This window comes from Oryctolagus cuniculus, chromosome 7 (assembly GCF_964237555.1).
Source record: "Oryctolagus cuniculus chromosome 7, mOryCun1.1, whole genome shotgun sequence".
NCBI lineage: Eukaryota > Metazoa > Chordata > Mammalia > Lagomorpha > Leporidae > Oryctolagus > Oryctolagus cuniculus.
Window position 1 is genome coordinate 129,389,600 of NC_091438.1, and position 19,253 is coordinate 129,408,852.

General features: G+C 50.8%; 1 protein-coding gene and 1 long non-coding RNA gene across 3 annotated transcripts in view; one reads left to right on the forward strand and one right to left on the reverse strand.

The window, feature by feature from the left end:
• The window catches only part of KDM4A (lysine demethylase 4A), a 47,277-nt gene extending 30,015 nt beyond the window's left edge, over nucleotides 1-17,262 (reverse strand). Inside the window, exons 1-11 of one of the 2 annotated variants that reach the window (XM_008265389.4) lie at nucleotides 17,109-17,262; nucleotides 14,373-14,548; nucleotides 12,044-12,219; nucleotides 9,955-10,069; nucleotides 7,434-7,627; nucleotides 5,046-5,095; nucleotides 4,335-4,438; nucleotides 3,482-3,619; nucleotides 2,648-2,895; nucleotides 1,772-1,971; nucleotides 339-709 (exon numbers count right to left, since the gene is read on the reverse strand). In XM_008265389.4, coding sequence (XP_008263611.1) covers nucleotides 339-709; nucleotides 1,772-1,971; nucleotides 2,648-2,895; nucleotides 3,482-3,619; nucleotides 4,335-4,438; nucleotides 5,046-5,095; nucleotides 7,434-7,627; nucleotides 9,955-10,069; nucleotides 12,044-12,219; nucleotides 14,373-14,510 — 1,734 coding nt within the window. In that variant the 5' untranslated portion in view covers nucleotides 14,511-14,548; nucleotides 17,109-17,262. Of the gene's footprint in view, nucleotides 1-338; nucleotides 710-1,771; nucleotides 1,972-2,647; nucleotides 2,896-3,481; nucleotides 3,620-4,334; nucleotides 4,439-5,045; nucleotides 5,096-7,433; nucleotides 7,628-9,954; nucleotides 10,070-12,043; nucleotides 12,220-14,372; nucleotides 14,549-16,812; nucleotides 16,924-17,108 lie in introns of those variants that run through there. The other variant, XM_002715165.5, reaches the window with a different exon arrangement.
• Nucleotides 17,263-17,327: 65 nt separating this feature from the next.
• On the forward strand, nucleotides 17,328-19,003 carry LOC127493465 (uncharacterized). The gene is made up of 2 exons (XR_007923655.2): nucleotides 17,328-17,572; nucleotides 18,353-19,003. It is a non-coding gene; the product is annotated as an uncharacterized lncRNA (long non-coding RNA).
• The last annotated feature ends 250 nt before the right edge of the window (nucleotides 19,004-19,253 follow it).

The window sequence follows — 19,253 nt, forward strand, 5'->3', positions numbered from 1 at the left end:
GTGTCTGAGCCATCTCTGCCATTCTCACCCTGTGCCTCTACGGCCAGGAGGGCCGGCGTGTGGGGATCTGCCACTGTCACTGCGGCTGCGGCAGTGCAAGTCTCCCCACCAACAGTCACACACAGAGAAGAGTAAAGGAACGCTTGGCAAAGGGTAAGCCAGAGGAGTGGACGCACCGTGCTCTGTTCAACACAAACAGGGCGTGCTGAAGGCCCTGACTGAGGGTCTCCCAGGCACTCCTGGACCTGCAGCACTTCCTCCCCAGGCCCACTGCCCCCACACAGGATGCCCCTGCTTCCGGGGCAGCTCCCGCCCACAGCGCTGCCTGGGGTCCGTACCTCTGCCAGCTCTCGCTCACTGATACTCCGCGCAGCGCCACCTTTCTTCCTCACGCACGGCTCCACCCCGGTGGTCCTGCCGTCCCCTTTGGCATAGCTGTGCACAGTGAGAACCCCTGTCTGCCCTTGGGACTGGCAGGAGAGAGGCTCACTGGTCTCTGAATCGGAAGAAATAGAATCCCGCGAAGAACTGGAACCCAGGCTAGAAGACGGTTTCTTTTTTGAACCCGTGAAGACCAGGCGGTCCCCTATGGAAGCAGGATTCACAGACAGGTCCAAGGCCGCTGCTTCTTGGTCCTCATCCTCATCCTCTTCCTCCAGCTTGACGTTTTTGAGCTCTTCAAATTTGACTTCAGTGGAATCTGAGTAATCTGAAATACACACATACATATCAGATGGCGCCCAGCTCCCCTTGTAAGCAACACACAAGGCACAGGGGCTAGCAGTGGGCCCTGGCTTCCAATCCTGTCTCTGTCGCTTACAGGGTCCCAGTGTGATGTGGGGCAACTGCGCAGCCTGGTGGGGCCTCCGTTTCTCCCTCTGTAGGGAGGAACCCGTCACTGAGAGTCCTGCATCCAGATGGGGTACATAAGTCGTCACGCAGCAGATACTCAGTAAGCAGCAGCTGCCCCTGCCTCAGAAAGCCCCTTAGCAAGTGCAGGCAGAGCTCAGCAGAGACCTGACCATCTCAAACTAGGAAACGCATTGAAGGGAAGCAGGCCTGCCTGAGGGTCCGTGCCGCTGGTGCTACTGGCTGTCGGCAGACCTGCTTGGCTTCATCCCCGGAGACTCCTCAAGTCTCTCTCTACACTCTACCCTGGTGACTGCTCTAACACAGCCAACCACACCACTCCTCTCCCAAAACACACGTGGCCCCTCAGGCCTCCAAATGAACCGACCCTGCAATGGCAGGCACCCTGACCTGATCTTCACACGCTGTGTGCCTGGATCACCACTCTTGCCCACCAGCATGGACAGTTACTACATGATAATTCTTATCTCCAAAAATGAGTAAAATGAAATGGCAGGCGGCCCTGCATCCTCTTACCCTGCTTCCTCGGCTCTACTTCATGCTGTCAACCGTCTTCACCATCCCCACCCCTCGCATGCAAATCACCACAGATCACTGCAGACGCGCAAGGGGCTCCTGCTGGTACCCATCTGCCCGCTTTGCCCAGCTCCTGCTCTCGGGCGGCTCCTCTCCTCCCCCATCTCTCTTTGGAAGAGTCACCTTCACCCCAACCTGACCTTTCACCAGGCAGAGGTGTGAGCCTTTCCCCAGACACCCAGGAGGCCTTGCAGGCCCCTAACCTGAGCCTTCCTCCCACTCTAAGCCACCTGCTCATGTACCCGCCTCTCCCCTTTGTATCTCCAACCCTGTACTCAGCACGGCCTGGCACACAGACAGGCAGCAGTGAGGGCTGGTGACTCACCTGGGAAGGTCAGGCCATCCTCCACCTGCCGCACGGAGCTGTGGGTGGGCCTCACCGGGGCGAGGGCAGCCTGGCACTCGGTCATCTCGTACTGGCCGGGGCTCAGCTCCTCCTTGGGGAAGAGCTCGCTCTGACTCACCTCCTGTGGTATTTCAAGACAAACTCGGTGCCGCTTTGTCCCTATACGGTGCTTGGCCAGGCTGCAAGGAGAAGGCAGACCCTTAAGAGCCCACATACCCATCCACTTACACAAACACATCCACACACAGCCAAAATGAATGGGTAGCACCAGCCAGGCGAATCTCAGGGCCACCTAGTATGAGTGTGACCCGAGACAAAACGTTTCACTTCTCTCAGCTTCTTGTACCATCTAGAAAACAGGATCCCCACCCACCTCACACACTGCCTGGGAGGAGCTGGAAGAAGTGTACAGAGTCCTCAGTCTAGACAGGCTCCCAGTCAGTGCTCCTCTTTCTTTCCCACATGGCCAAGGATAAACTCTGCTCAGAGTCCAGGTCCCCCAGCCCAGCACAGGACGACACGGGCAGACATCAATCATAGGATCCTTCTGCCCCTGTGAGTCTCATGCCTGCCACCACACACTCAGCCGGGACAGTGGGAAGACCTGACTTTCCTGGCACGGAGAGTGCCCTACCCTCCTGTCCTGCATCATATGGGACAGGCAGACTACAGGCCTCCTACAGGTGCTCCCGTTCCTGGCTCAGGGCACAAGGAAACCCTGGCCCTGAGATTTCCGGAGCCTGCACGGAGAAGCAAACTCCCTCGGCTGTGGCTCAGACACCCAACTTAGAAACGGCCTCTCGGTGGCCATGAGGACCGCCCAGACATTGCTGCCCCAAAGTGCGGCTCGGTTACCTCCTCTTAAGGTCTCCCTCCTCTCCATCTTCCAGCCCTTCCATGTCCTCCTCCAGGCACTCCTCTGGCTGCCCAGCTCTTGGGGGCAGTTCACTCTCCTTCAGAAACTCAGCTGCCTCTGGCGTGGGCAGAGTGTGGTCGATGACAGTGCTATCCTTCCCAGCCTTCCAGAGTTTGTACCTTTCCGGCTGGAACTTCCTCACAAACACATCCATGGAGATTTTCACCATGTCCTTTCTGCAGGAGCACTGTCGCAGGGAGCCAGGAGAGCTCAGGTGAGCACACCTGCACTGCTGCCACCTTGGCCCTGGGCCCACCTCCCACCACTCTCCTTCCATCTCCCTCTTCCCATCTCCCACCTCCCTCCTCCCTCGGAGTGGAAAAAAGCACAGGAAGGTTTGAAAGCAAACTGTTTGGGCCCACAGACTGAGGGCAGTGCCCTTGCACTTAGGACCCAGGATGGTCAACTTTCGCCTGCCCTTGGACATCTCCTCGAGCCAGGACCACACCAGCAAGCTCCCCACAAAGGGTCCAGCCCTGCTGCGGGACCCAAAATAAAAATAAGAGTTTCTCAAAAGAGAAATTCTCAGAGTGGCTAAAGCAAGAAAGATGGATGTGAGTGGGTGTGATTTTAACACCTAATGGACTTAGGCATGCAACCTCACTCTACACGTGTTGTAGTCTTTATCAACACAAAATATTGCCACTTTTACACATTCCCATGACGGATTCCAAATCCCAGCAGTTCAAGGAAATGTTCCAAGCACCAACAAGATGCTGATCACCCAGACACCTCCAGTCACGGTGTTGCAGAAAGGAAGCAAGTGGACTTACCAGCACAGCTTGCTTGCCGTACTCAATCCACCGGCGGGTAGCAAAATTGGTGGACTCCGCACAGTTGAAGCCGTGGTTAAAGCCGGCGTGGTAGCCATAAGGAAAAGTGATCATAAATTCTCCAGCTTCTTGAGTCACCTGGACAAGAACAGAACTGCAGTAACTGCACGAATGGCAGAAGTCTGCACACCTGGAATTCTAAGCTCTGGCTCTGTCACAACTTAGCTGAGCAACCAAGGATAGGTCACAAAGCACAGGGGTCTTGGGCCTGCTGTGAAATGTAGACACCATGGGGCCGGCGCTGTGGCGTAGCAGGTAAAGCCACTGCCTGAAGTACCGGCATCCTGTTTGGGCACATCCCACATGGGTTCGAGTTCTGGCGGAGTGCTCCACTTCCAATCCAGCTCTCTGCTATGGCTTGGGAAAGCAGTGGATGATCGCCCAAGTCCCTGGGCCCCTGCACCCATCTGGGAGACCCAGAGGAAGCTCCTGGCTTTGGATCAGCACAGCTCTGGCCATTGCAGCCACTTGGGAAGTGAACCAGCAGATGGAAGACCTCTTTCTCTCTCTCTCTCTCTCTGCCTCTCAAATAAATATTTAAGGAAGGAAGGAAGGAAGGAAGGCAGGCAGGCAGGCAGGCAGGCAGACTTGTAGACACCTCGCCTAGCAGGTGCCAGGACTATCGCTAACATTTCTCCAAGTTCTCACTGTTCAGGGGCTCTGACTCCTCCCTCAGATCACAGTGCTGTGAGCCCGTGTAGCTGAGTGACAACGCAGTAAACCCCGGGAAGCAGAGCCGGCAAAGCTGGCTCCTCTGCAAGCCTACAGGCTTCCGTGTGTCTGAGCAGCTCACCTTGTCAAATGGAATGCCGTACTTCTTCAGCATCAAAGGGGAAATCAGGGTCATCTTATGGCGGAGAAAAGCCTCACAGCTTTGAGCACTTCCTGGGAAGAAGCCTGGTTATTTAAAAATGGGAATAGGTTAGCACAAGGCTCCACACTAGCTCAGCAATCCCTGTGCCCCACTCTGGACGATAAGGGGGAGGCACCACTGTGACCAGCATGCATCCTTTAATTCTGAAGGGAGCCCCTGGGCTCTCACCCATGCAGGACGCATGGGTGATCCAATTCTATTGGGGGCATTGAGACACCCCAGTTGCTTCTGTTCTTACAGTTTGGAAACTGGACAGTCTACCCAGGATTCCTGGAAGCAGGCTCTCTACAGACACAAATCTACCAAAAGTACAAGTTTACCAGAGAAGAACAAATCTAAAGAGAATCAGAACATGAAATAGTTCAATTTTGATTGTTTTTGGCAGAAGAACCAGGTCCAACAGGATTGGTATATTATCCCCAGCCAAATCAACTCAGGTCTGGCAAGGCCAAGGCGAGGACAGCCCAAGTCCCTGGTCGGGCCAGAGCAGCGGAAGGCTGACTGCAGCAGCTCTGCTGAGGCCGCTCCCACTCACCCCCTCCTGCAGGCCTGCAAGAGGCCTCGCGAGAACCTGACCGCAGAGAACGGATGCTTTAGAGCCACAAGTGCAGCATGTGGGAGACACAGTACCTTTGGCCAGGCGCTCCAGTCGCTTCCCGTGCTCAGGTGGGACAGAGTACCTGCAAGCACATGAGAACATAGATGCAGGCTAAGGGGCTCCCATTCTCAAAACACCTGGAGAGAGCAGAGCTCGCAATTCCCAACCACCAGAAATCAATCTGGAGAAACAAAATATTAGCTTGAACAAGCCAAGTAGGGAGCCCACGCAATGGTTGAGTAAATTTATTTCTTCTATATTCAAGGGCTTAAGAAGACATTTATTGAATATTCACCATGAGCTAGAATTTAGGTGCACAATGTTTCTCTCCTGTATAATGCTTTTCATGTAATAAAACGCAAGTCAGGGTGGGGAGGAGGATGGCATTACATAACCTCAGCCTGGCAGAGCTTGCAAGGCCTAAATGGGGGTAGGATAGACAAAGAATGGAAAACAAGGTACGGATGGATTAGAGATCCTAACTATGTCTGTACATGGAGCTATTTTCCCCTCAGCTTCCTAACAGCTATACTGATTACTCAGTGGTTAATTACTCCTGCACCCGGTAGGTGTCTAGACACCACAGAAACTGCTCTTCATGAAGCAGTGGGTTAAGTTGCCCTATGGGACATCTGCACCCCATACTCGAGCACCTGGTTTGAGTATCAACTACTCCACTTCCAATCCAGCTTCCTGCTAGTGAGATCCTGGAAGGCAGCAGGTGGTAACTCGAGTAGTTGAGGGGCTGGCATGATGGCACAGCAGGCTAGGCTGCCACCTGGGATGCCAGCATCCTATGTTGAGTCCCGGCTGCTCCACTTCTGCTCCAACTCCCTGCTAATACATCTGGGAAAAGCAGTAAGGTATGGATCCCTACCACCCATGTAGGAGACTTGGATGCAGTTCCAGGCTCCTGGCTTTGGCCTGGCCCAGCCCTGGCCATTGCAGCCATTTAGGGAGTAAAGCATCAGATGGAAAATTCTCTTTCCCTGTTGCTCTGGCAAACAAAATCTTCCAAAAAAGGAAAAGAAAAAAAACTTCAAAAAAAATCCAAAAAAGAATTCCTGGGATTTCATATTGAAAGCTTTTGCAAAAACCTTTAAATTTCATATTCTGAAACTCACAGTAATTTTAACTTTTATAATCTATTCTCAAGATTATCCCACAACAACCAAAACTTCCCATCCCAAACAGCTTCACTGTGAAACAAAATAGAGAAGGGGTATTCAGAAAAATGTCACATAAAGGGCTAGTGCCGTGGCTCAATAGGCTAATCCTCCACCTTGCAGCGCCGGCACACCAGGTTCTAGTCCCAGTAGGGGCACCGGATTCTGTCCCGGTTGCCCTTCTTCCAGACCAGCTCTGCTGTGGCGTGGGAGTGCAGTGGAGGATGGCCCAGGTCCTTGGGCCCTGCACCCCATGGGAGACCAGGATAAGCACCTGGCTCCTGCCTTCGGATCAGTGCGGTGCGCCAGCCACAGCGCGCCAGCTGTGGCGGCCATTGGAGGGTGAACCAACGGCAAAAGGAAGACCTTTCTCTCTCACTATCCACTCTGCCTGTCAAAAAAAAAAAAAAAATGTCACCTAAAGGACTGTGGGACATGTCAGGCAACTCTGTGCAGAAGTCCCTAGAGGACAAACACGTGACTGTGACAATCAGAAAACCTTCTCTTATTGGAAGAACAGAAACTCCCTGTCAGGGAATTTTGGAACAAACAATGGTGAAGGAAAAAGAAGCTACATTCACAGGATCTACAAGTCTAGCCACAAAGAAGAAAATAGGGGGTAACCACAGACTCAAAAGTACCCCCAAGATTAGAGACTGGAAAACACTTGACAGAAGGAAAATCCCCAGGAAAGGAAACGGATGGCAGAGCTCCCAGCCAGCCACAGCGCCCCCTCCGGCGTCCGCACTGCCTCTCCTCCTGTACACAGCAGATGTCCCACGGCTCCCCAAATGCAGCATGCTCTTGCTCAACCAAATAGCCTGTGTTCCAACTGGCAGACACGTCCCTCAGTCTCCACTCTGAAACCCACCACCATTCCACTGGAGGTGACTTCCTCTAAGGACGATTCCTGAGTTCCCACCCCAGACTTCTCCATCAGAGCCTGGCTACACACATCACCACGTCCCACACTTCCTCCTTGGCATCTCCTGGACCATCACCTGACCATGTGAGGGCAGGTGCCTCCTCCAGCTCATTCCTTGCTATCCTCTGCAGCACCTTCACCACAAGGCCCAGACTGAGAGCCGGAGAGTGCAGGGAGAGGACACACTGGTTTGCAATGTGCAGTGCCAGCCCCTCCCCAAGCCTACTGATGGGCATCAGGACAAAACCCTGGGAGTTCCCCAGGGGCGCTGGTGGTGAGCAGCCCTGCTCCAGCATGAGAAGCCAAGTACAACCACAGGCTGTCTTTACCAGGACTTTGGTTCTCCAAAGTGCAAGTAGTTGATGCTGTATAAGTCCATGTCTTCGGTGTGCCAGGCAAAGGATGTCTTCCACATGCCGAAGTACAGGTATGGGGTGTTCACACCCTCAATAGTGATCCCGCTCTCCTTTTCCACCAAGTCCAGGATTGTTTTCAGCCGGCCAATATTCCACTCATCAACGTGCTGCAAAGGAAATCAAAGACAAATTACGTCTGAATATGAATGAAGGCCCCAAACCTAAACATCATAGAGAAGGTCACATCTGAGCTGTTACATCTGAGAAACCCACGTAATAATGTCAAGATAGTATGGATGGGGCAGGCATCATGGCGCAATAGGTTAAGCCACTGCTTGGGACACCCTCATCCCAAATCAGAGTGCCTAGGAACACAGTCCCACCTCCATTTCTGATCCAGCTCCCTGCTGATGCATCTGGGAGGCAGCAGGTGATGGCTCAAGTACTTGGGTTCCTGCCACCCACCTGGGAGACCTGAATGGAGTTCCTGTACCCAGCTTCAGTCTGGCCCAGACAAGGCTGTTGTGGGCATTTGAGGAGTGAACCAGCAGATGGGAGTCGATCACTATCTATTTGGCTCTCTTTCTCTCCTCATCCCTCTGCCTCTCAAATGAATAAATAAAACTTAAAAGAAACTAAAATTTGCAAAGTCCCTTTTCTGATTTGTAATGGTCAGCTGGGAACCTACCCACCCCCTCCAACTGCAGGATTGCCACACCCTGTGTCTCTGCCTCCATCCCAGATGCTTAATTAAAGCAACTTCCTGCCATTCATCCCCTTAAGCCTGAATTCCCACTACCCACCCCCAAATTGTTATCAACAAACTTGGAATACATTTTTTTTCTTTAAAGATTTATTGATTTATTTGAAAGTCAGAGTTACAGGGAGGGAGAAAGAGAGAGAAAGAGAGAGAAAAAGAGAGAGGGAGAGAGAGGTCTTCCATCTGCTGGTTCACTCCCCAATTGGCTGCGATGGCCAGAGCTGCACAGATCCAAAGCCAGGAGCCAGGAGCTTTTTCTGGGTCTCCCACGTAGGTGCAGGGGCCCAAGGACTTGGGCCATCTTCTACTGCTTTCCCAGGCCACAGCAGAGAGCTGGACTGGAAATGGAGCAGCTGGGACTCAACTGAACCGGCACCAACATGGGATGCCAGCACCACGGCGCTGGCCCCTTGGAATACATTCTTTAAACTCCTTCCTTCCAATAATTTATAAAACTATTAAGATTAATTTGCTTGGGGCCGACGCTGTGGCGCAGGCATCCCATATGGGTGCCAGTTTGAGTCCCGGCTGCTCCACTTCCAATCTAGCTCCCTGCGAATGGCCTGGGAAAACAGCAGAGGATGACCCAAGCACTTGAGCCCCTACACCTATGTGGGAGACCCGGAAGAAGCTCCTGGCTCCTGGCTTCAGCCTGAAACAGTTGTGGCCATCTGGGGAGTGAACCAGCAGATAGAAAATCTCTGTCTCTCCTTTCTCTATAACTTTGCATCTGAAATAAATAAAATCTTAAAAAATTGTAAAAGGCTTCCTTTGAAATTTTTTTTAAAAAAGAGATTAATCTGAGTGATAGTCCCTTAAATGCCATACACTTTTTTCAATTATCCAAAGATCATCTCAAGGGGCCAGCCTTGAGGCACACAAAAGGCTAGGCTATGGCTTGGGATGTTAACATCCCAATTCAAGGTGCTGGTTTGAGTCCCAGCTGCTCAGCTTCCAATCTGGTTCCTGCTGATGTGTCTAGGAGGCAGCAGGTAATGACTCAAGTACTCAGGTCCCTCCCACCCATGTGGAGGACCTGGATGGAGCTCCTGGCTCCTGCAGCCCACATGGGAGACCTGAATGGAGTTCCTGGCTCCTGCAGTCAGCCTGGCCCAGCCCTGCCTGTATTGACATTTTGCAGAGTTAAACACCAGATGGATCTCTTTTTCTCTGTGTCTCTTCCTCTCTGCTGCTCTGCCTTTCAACTAAATAAATCATTAAAAAAAAAATCTCAGATATCCCCCGTAACCAGATTTAAGGAAGTTTCTTATGCCAGAAACACTACATTCCAAACCAATGTTGGTTAAAATAGCTCCTGCTACAGAATCTTGTTTGAAGGTTCTAAAATTCTAAGTATATTTCCCTTCTTAACTACATACCCCTTTCATTAATCAGGGATATTTTTCCTTGCAGAAACCACACCACCTCTCCCACATTTCAATGGCGGTGATCCAACCCACCCTTTCAAAAACTCATCAGCTACCACCCACAGGCTATGCTAACAGCCTCTGAAAAGAACACCTTATCATCCAATTCACATGCAGAGTGGGAGAAGTGAAATCCAGTCACATGCAAAACCACCGACAATTAAGCTGTAGCACTTCAGCGGGTGGGAGATCATTCATTTGTTCACCTAACCCATTCACCAAACTGGTCTGAGATGCCTACTGTGTGCTGGACAGAAAAAGACAGTATTACATTACAAAAATGCTGCAGGCTTCCAGTGCACCTCACCTTTTCATAGAGAGTACCATTCACATCTGCACCATAAATGGGAGGGTTGAATGTGAGATTTTTCCAGTATTTCCGCTCAAGTTCTTCAAACTCACTGTAGCGTGGGGTACAGTACCTTTCAAAAGTCAAAAAGGAAATGTTGAATGACTTATGGGGACTAAGTTTTTCTTTTAAAATTTATCTATTTATTTGAAAGGCAGAGTTATAAAGAAGGGGAGAGAGAGATTTTCCATTTGCTGGTTCACTCCCAAATGGCAGCACTTGCCAGGGCTGGGCCCAGCTGAAGGAGCTGTACCAGAGTCTCCCAAGGGCAGGGGTGTGGGGAGGTATTTGCCAGGGCCCAAGCACTTGGGCCATCTTCCAATGCTTTTCAGGGAGCTGGATCAGAAACGGGGCAGCAGGATCTCAAACCAGTGCTAGCAAGCTGAGGCTCAACCCACTGCACCACAGTGGCAGCCTCAGGATTTAATTTTTGCCAAAGATTTATTTATTTATTTGAAAGGAAGAGTGACAGAGAAAGAGAGAGAGAGAAGAAAGAGATCTTCTTCCATGTACTGGTTCACTTTCCAAATGTCCACTAACAGCCAGGGCTGGGCCAGCTCTAAACCAGGTGCCATGTACTTGGGCTGCCTCCCAGGCACATCAGAAGGAAGCTGGATCCAAAGCAGAGTAACCAGGACTCCAACCAGCACTAAATGTGGCAAGTGCTGTGGCCCAGCAGGTTAAGCTGCCTCATGAGACAACTGCATCATGGCACTGATCCTGAGTTGCTGACCCACACAGACTGGAGACCCAGGTCTTAGCTTCAGTCTGGCTCTGCCCTGGTTGTTGAGGGCTTTTGGGGAGTGAACCAGCAGACTGAAGATCCCTCTCTGCCTTTCAAATAAAATGAAAATAAATCAAAATTTTTAAATGACAAAAAAGAATTCAGGGCTAAGAATCTGTTCTTTATGAGGATGAATGATATAAACCCAGGTCTAGCTACTTGAAAAGGAAAAGAAGTATCTTGAAAGAGAAAGCCTAGCATGTGTGTTGATGGGAAGAGAAGAGACACAGATGTCTGAAGTTCCTGGTGGAACCTATGTGAGAAACAGAAAGCAAATGAGCTTGGCCCCAGTGCACTGCTCGCAGACATAAAGAAAGACAGAGCCCTTCCTCTGCAGGGCACACTGCACTGTTCCATTTGCTCTTCTGTTAATCTACTCCCAGGCCAGCAGCAGCTACAGATGGAAGACCTCCATCAGAATGTGGCAAGTCAAATGAATAGACCAACAGTGGGAATAGCACGCACAAGACCTGATGGGAAAGTAGGAGCAAAGCGCTTCCAGAAGCGCGACTTCTGGGCTTAGCCATGGTGAAGGTTCGGGACACTACAGGCCGAAATCAAGACACGCACAGATCAGAAATACTCTGAAAAAGCAGCCAGGGCAAAAGGGGGCATCCTGGGTAGAAACACGAAACTCAGGAGCAAAGTGGGAAGCGAGAAGGTGCAAGAAAGAGGATTAAGGAGCAGTCTGCCCAATGAGGGAAACAGGAGCGCGTTCCCTGGGAAGCTGAGGTGTGATGAGAGTGAAATATCACCAAGCTCAAAGACAGACAATGGAGAACAGGCATCAGAGCCGCTCCTAAAGCAGAGAAGCCTGTACAGACGGGAGCCAGAGACACGGAGACTGCAGTGAGCGTGGCAGTTGGCCCACAGTTGGCTACTGTCGAAACGGAAAGGAGACAGCTCTCGAACATGACTCAAGTCAGGAGGGCCAAGAGGAGACAGGGAAACCAGGAAAGCCACGTTTTGATGAGCGAGTGGTATCAAGACATCCAGTAAAAGCTCTTCCAAACCACCTCTGCAACCGACATGATTCTCCTTCAGATGGGAAAACGGTGGGATTCTTTCCGACAACAATACAGGCAAGCTTGTGACGGACACAGTACCAACTTGGGGAACGCTGCCACAGAGCAGAGAGGGATGAGAAGCTGGGACAGCAGAGCTGCTATTCAGCAGGACAGGACAGCGAGGACAAAGTGCTCTCTGAAGTGCAATGACCACAGTCCCGGGGATGCCAAGACAGGAAAAGGTGTCCCCACTCACTTGTCGCTATTGGCTATCCTGCGGAACTCTCGAACGGTCATGGCTTTCTTCTGAATGTTGTACTGAGTGAAGAGACCAGACTGGCCTGTCACCAGCTGCTGGATGGGGGCAGGGATGACCAGATCATCAATGTCATCATACGACGCACGCGGCTTCCACTCTTTTGGAGGAACAACCTGTAGAGAACACAAGAAACAGGTGAGAAATCTAGCAGGCCAGAGTTCAGAAAGCCTGCAGGTTGCTACCAAGCCCACAGCTGCGTTCACTAGAAAGCGACTTGGATTCACCCACGCTCACCTGGACACAGAAGTCACACTGTCATGCTAACCTGGACACAGTCTGCCATCAGCTAGTGGCCTCCTTGCAATGGCCCCAGGTAATAAATAATACTTGCTCTCAACCTCAGCGTCTTATGTAGACACCAAAAGGAAGCTGAAGAGTTGATGCTCTCTCATTCTACCAGCCCAGGGCTCTTGTCTTAAAAAAAAAAAAAAAAAAAAAAAACAGGGGCCAGAGTTGTGGCACAGTGGGTTAAGCCGCTGCCTGACACACCAGCATCCCACACGACCACGGGTTTGAAACCTGGCTGCTCCATTTCCAATCCAGCTCCCAAGCTCATGTGCCTGGGAAAGCAGCAGGTGTGACTAGGCCCCTACAACCCATGTGGGAGATACAGATGGGAGTTCCAGGTTCCAGGCCTCGGACTGGCCTAGCCTAAGCCTGGTCTAACTCTGGCCATTTAGGGAGTGAACCAGCAGATCGAAGACCTCTGTGTGTGTGTGTGTCTCTAACTCTGCTTTTCAAATAAATAAATTTTAAAAACACCACCACCACAATTTTACTTGATTTGGTCAACTCTACACATGAATAAAAGTTTCCTTTTCTCATACACCAGATTGCAGTCTATTTACAAGAAAGTTCAACCTCAAAAACCTAATCTTCAAGTTAAATATATTAAGTAAATCCACTCTGTGGAATACTATACAATTTTTTTATTAGCAAATATTTTATGATATGTTTTATATTAAGGGAGAAAATAAGCACACACATATACATAGACGTAGACATATGCTATTACTATTCACATCAAGCAACACTGGAAAAATAAAGTATGGTAAAAGAGGTGGGAGTGAGACTTTATCTACCTTCTAAAAGAATTTTGTTCCTATCCATGTAGGTTACCTATTCCAATAACAATAAATTAAGCTAGTTAATATGCAAAAGAGAATGAGTGGAGTCCCTAATTGACCTAGAAGAAGGAACACACATTGTAAAAAGAAAAAGGAAAAAAGAACACACAAACCAACACAACACAGGAATACATATGGCATGATCCCATTCTTTTTTTAAAACAAAACAAATAACACTGCATGTGTATAGATTTGTGTGAGCAGAGAAAAAGATGTGGAAGGAGCTATTAACACTGATTACCTTAAGGAGATGGCACTGGAGACTGCAGATGAGGATTAGCCTTCTCTTTACACATCTCTGAATTATTTAACTTGTAACACAAACACACTCATTTGTAATTTTTTAAACTGATAAGTCAAAACAAAAACCCACAAATGCACCGTAACACTGCACTGTGGGTCCTGGCTGCTGCCGCTGTGTGCGAGCCTTCACCCAGCAGTAGCCAGCTCCACCTAAGAGCAAACATGGAGCCGACTGGAGGCTCCAGGGTCCAAGGCTGATCTTGGGCTCTGTAATCAAGGTCTTTGCTCTTTTTTTTTTTTTTTTCGTTTTGCATATTGAAAAAGTAACACATGCACATGGCAGGAAATTCAATCAGCATAAACAGTGTAAAAAGTCTCCTCTAAGTTTCTTGAAGATGCTTCCAGAAATGTAGCCATTTTATCTTTGGGGACTCAAAAACTTTAATGTGACAGATACAGGAAGGAAGGGCTGCTTTGACTTGGGGAAAAAATAACTGGTCCAATTCATAGAAGAAAGTACAAACCAGAAACCAATTTCAAATGAACAAGGACGAGAATACTCATGTTGGCTAGCTAGTGCATTCTCTCCCCTTGAAGAAAGTCCAAAGGGGAAGCCAAATTACTGTCAGAGCACCTAAAGAGACTGAAATGAGAGCAAGAGAAGTCGAGAGCTCAGTGATGGGCAAAAAACAAAAGCACCCAGCTCCACCTAGGCGGGTCCCCTTCTGTGAGGATTCCAAGCAGCTTCTCCTCACTGAGAAAGCAGAGTCTTCAGATGTTAACAACTGAAATTAACTTGCAAATAGGACAGCATTCCTTGAAGTCACCGCCCCACCCCAATCTTCAGGAACACCTAGGGCTGGCCTCCACGGAGGAAGTAGCTCACTGCTCCTTACCTTGGCTAGCCCAGCCCGGTGGGCACCTTGAGATTCAATGTAGGCAATGTATCTGCTGAAGTTCCGGAACTCTTCCATGGTCGGATAAAAGGTCATTATGCGAGCGCTGGGATTCAGGGTTTCCGATTCAGAAGTCATTTTCCCTCCTTTTTAGGTCACTTTGGCCAAACAAGAATCTGAAGAAGTACATTGAGAGCACATTATAAAAATGTAATCAAAAGCAAATGCTGGGGCCATGTCCTGGTACAGCAGGTAAAGCCACCACCTGTGAAGCTGGCATCTCATAGGGGCACCTGTTCATGTCCCAGGGGCTCCACTTTTCATCCAGCTCCCTGCAAATGCGCCTGGGAAAGAAGTGGAAAATGGCCCAAGTGCTTGGGCCCCTACCACCCACGTGGGAGACCCAGGATAAACTTCTGACTCCTGGCTGCTGTCTGGCCCAACCCTAACCACTGCATCCATGTAGGGAGTGAGCCAACAAATGGAAGGTATCTCTCTCTGTCTCTGTAACTCTGCCTTTCAAATAATTTTTAAAAAAATTGCTGGGACTGTCAGTGCTGAAAATAGTAGATGATAGTGAACTTCTGAAACATTAAGACCTGACACCTGGAATGTGGCTCTAGAAGTCATTTAAATGAACTAGATTAGAAGTGCACACAGTAACAGTTCCCTTCAAAAAGAACCAGATATATCAAACTGCATGTATCCAAATCTCACTTAAACAGAGACACTGTTTCATCTTAAAAAGAGAAACTATAACCATTTGATCTTTCATCCAAAAGATACAGCTGACCACCCCTCCCACCATCACTCTATCCTAATCTTTTCAAGTTACTCCCTTATACACACCTTGCTAATCACTTCTCAGAGTGCTGACATACTACAACCTGATTTTAACAGCCACCCATGGGCTCTTTTCTAGGGCATAGTTTAAAATAGGAGTCTAGATTTCAAAGGTGAGTTACCTGGTTACAAAATTACAATGTCTAAGTGTTTAAAAAGTACTCTGAAAGGAGTAGCTTGACTTGAGATTTTAAAAGTGAAAATTGTCCTCCTACCTAAAACAAGCTGTCTTTTCAGCAGTCCTTAAGTCAAGCGAGAGACAAGTTCAAATGCACTGTACCCAGAACTCAAAGGACAAAATTAACAGGCAATAAACTGGCAATACAGGGCAAACTTCATAACAGAAGGCAAAATGAATGCTTTCGGATGAGGCCTGCAGCTAAGCAAGTGCATTCCCACCCCAGCTAAAAGGCAGTTTAGAAGCAAAAATAGTAATACTCTTGCCTCTATGGACTTCAAGTGGTCAGCAGAACTGCATTTCCTGCCCCCCCGCCCCAGTCTGGGGTCCAGAGTCATCACAGTCCTGCTCCAAGACTCCCTTGAAGCTGGATAACTCAGGAAAAAACTGCCTCCAACCCACCAGCAATCTAGCACAAAATTGGAAACAGCATGTGCACGAGAGTAGACAAATTGTACTGCCTGCGTCTCCCAGGCTTCCATTCTACCAAAAATAAGCTGTGCTCCCGGCCAGGTGCTTTCCATGAACCTTGCAGAAACTGCGCGGCAGGTATACTGTTATACCGGTTTTACATACCAGGAAATCTGCCCACAGCCCACTTTCCATTACTCTACACTGCCTAACGCCTAACTCCACCTGGACCACATCCTTTCCAAGGGCAGATCCAAGTACGGAGGAACCTGAGCTTATACAATGCTGAGGACTTTCTTTAAAAAAAAAAAAAAGAAGAAGAAGAAGAAAGAAAGAAAAGAAAAGAAAGAAAGAAAGAAAGAAAACAGAGTCCAAAAGTAAGCTTCCGCAAACGTTAGAAACACACTCGCATCCACACAGGGCTGGGACCCGACCCTGGGCCCTGAAAGGGGCCCGTTCGGGGCTTCATCCGCCTCTGGCCCTATTCATCTTTGTACGCCCAGACCTAGAACAATGCACGGCACGGAGCATGCATTCGGAGGCTGCTCAGTTACTGCTTTTCTCCCTCACCTCAGCTGCTCACCCTCTTTCTTCAACCCCAGGACTCCATCCCCCCGACCTAGGCCGTGGGGAAAGCTCCCGTTCCAGGACACCCTTCCTCCTGCACCCAGCAACAAAGCCGAGTGGTTCGAAAGCACCGGCTCCGGAGTCCCAACTTTGAATACAGATCAGGTCGCTGCCATTTCTCACCTGAGCGACCTTGCTCGCGCGCGCGGATACACGCTCAGTTTCTCCACCTGTACAATGGGGATCCTAACCCCCGGCCCCGCCGTGGTTAACTCAGATGATGCAAGCGAAACACCAAATACTAGGCCCGGTACCTCAACCACTCAATAAAGGCAGCTGCTACTAACCACCACCTCCAGCGCCCGCACCCTCCCCGCGCAGCCGCTCCCGCCGGCGCCGCGCCAAACACAGCCCCCTACTCCCAAGATCCCCGATCCTCACCAAGAACAGGTCCGGCCCCTCCCGGCCCCGCCGCCTAGGCGAGTGAGGCCCGGCCGCAGGAAGAAGAAAATAAGGCCCAGTGGACCCGCCCCCCTCTCCCGACGTTCATTGGCCGCAAGAGATTGGAAAGGACCAATCGCATGACTCATTTTAGAAGCTCCTTCTCCCATTGGATGAGAAACATGCCGATCACTCACCGCTCAAGAACCACCCCACTGCCCCTCCCCCACCGGAGCCCAGGGTCAAGGCCACGGCAGCAACAAACCTAAAGGAATCCAAAATTCTTTGGTTCTCACCTAAAGCCCAAAGCCCCGGCAGGGCCCAGGCCCGTTTTCTGCTGTTGCCCCTAGCCGAACCCACTGCTTTAGCTGTAGGCAAAGCACGAAGCTCCGCCTCCTCGAGAGTCGCCCTCTGCGCAGCCGCACGGGGCCCCACACATCAACCAATGCGAGGCTGGCTATCGACTCTACGCTAGCCAATGAGCACGCTCCGGAGCCGCCTCCGGGTCTGGGAATGTCGGTCTGCTCAGCCTATCAGCGCCGGCTCGGGCTGTTGCCAGGGGGAAACGCCGTACCACTCGGGACCATGGCCACTGAGCGTCCCGGCTGGGTCGGGGAGCTGGCCAATCACGGGCGGGCCTCTGGCCGCCCGTAACTAATCGGGGTTGAAAGTGGCGAGGACCTAGGAATGGGCCGGTCGTGTAGGTGAATGGGGACGGTGAGGATGTTCCAGCGAGAGGCTGGGCCAAAGTTGTCTTGGGGTGAGCAGTCCCTTTGCGTGCGGTTGAAGTGCGATGGAAGCCCGTAGGGGGACAGCTTGCGAGGTCCCGGAGGCCTCATAAGGCCACCAACCGCCCCGGTTTGTCCAAAGTCCTTGGCCGCCGAGCCGGGACAGCCCCTGAAGGGGAAAGAGCCCCCGTGGGTCCCCAGAACAGGTCCAGAGGGGGAAGGGGCGTGCCCTTAGGGTCGCTAACCTCTCTCTCCTCTGTGAGCAGAGCTTTGGGGGTCATTAGGGCAGCTCTTGGGGCAGGGCAGGGTCCTGGAGAACCATTAGAACACTTGGGGAGGGTAGGGGCGGTTTGGGGGTCCTTAGAGAGTTCCTAGACCACCTGGACAAAGAGCGGTGGGGAGGGAGGCCTCACGGGGTGCTCTTGTAGGTCAGACGGGAAAGTGAAGTACTTGGGCGGGCTCCGGCACTGCGGATGGGACGCCGCCTGGGTCTGGGGGTGCCTGCGTTCCATGCTCGCCATCCCAGCTTCCTGCCAATGCGCACAGAAGCGGCAGGCGTCCTGCCACCCACGCGGAAAGCCCAGATTGAGTTCCTGGCTCCTGGCTTCCCCCTGACCCAGCCAGCCTCGTTGGGGGCATCTGGGAAGACCTGCCGATGGGGGATTTCTCTCTCTCCGCTTTTCAAATGAATTTTTAAAAAGAAAGTAAGAGGAGCCGGTGCTGTTGGCGTAATGGGTTAACGCCCTGGCCTGGAGCGTCGGCATCCCACATGGGCGCTGGTTCGAGACCAGGCTGCTCCACTTCCGATCCAGCTCTCTGCTGTGGCCTGGAAAAGCAGTAGGAAGATGGTCGAAGTCCTTGGGCCCCTGAACCCACGTGGAAGACCCGGAAGAAGCTCTTGGCTCCTGGCTTCGGATCAGCACAGCTCCAGCCGTTGCAGCCAATTGGGGAGTGAACCATCGGATGGATGGAAGACCTCTCTCTCTCTCTCTCTCTGCCTCTCCTCTCTCTGTGTAACTCTGACTTTCAAATAAATAAATAAATCTTTATAAAGAGAGAGAGAGAGAGAGAGAAAAGAAGAAAGAAAACCCTAGGGGAGTGTTTGGTGCAGTGGTTAGATCGCTGTGTGGGACATCCACATTCCTTATTACAGTGTCTGTGATCAAGACCCACCTCCGCTTCTGATCCAGCTCCCTGCTAATGCACCTGAGAGGCCACAGATGATTGCTCAAGTACTTGGGTTCCTGCCACCCACCCAAGGAGCCAAGATGGAGTTCCTGGTTCCTGGCTTTGGACTGGCCCAGCCCCAGCTGTTGCTGGCTTTTGAAGAGTGAACCAGTGGCTGAAAGAGTCTCTCCCCCCCCCCTCTCCTTCACTCCCCTTCCGTGTGTGTGTGTCCGTGTCCGTGTCCCTCTATCACTCTGCCTTTCGAATAAATTAATACTTTTTAAAAAGAAAGAAAACATGTTGATGTCCTCATGACTGTTTGTCCTTTGCCCCCTTCTTCACACCCTCCTTGGATGTTCTGGTTCCACAGTTCACCAGCAGCGTGACCTAGGGCAAACTATTTGATTTCTCTAACCCTCAGTTTTCTCATCACTGAAATCAGAATCGTACTTTCCTCTCTCGGCTGTGAGAATGGAATGGGATATAAGTGAGGCAGTGGGATGAGGTCAAGCAAAGATCTAATTGATAGGCAGTAAGTGCTTAGCA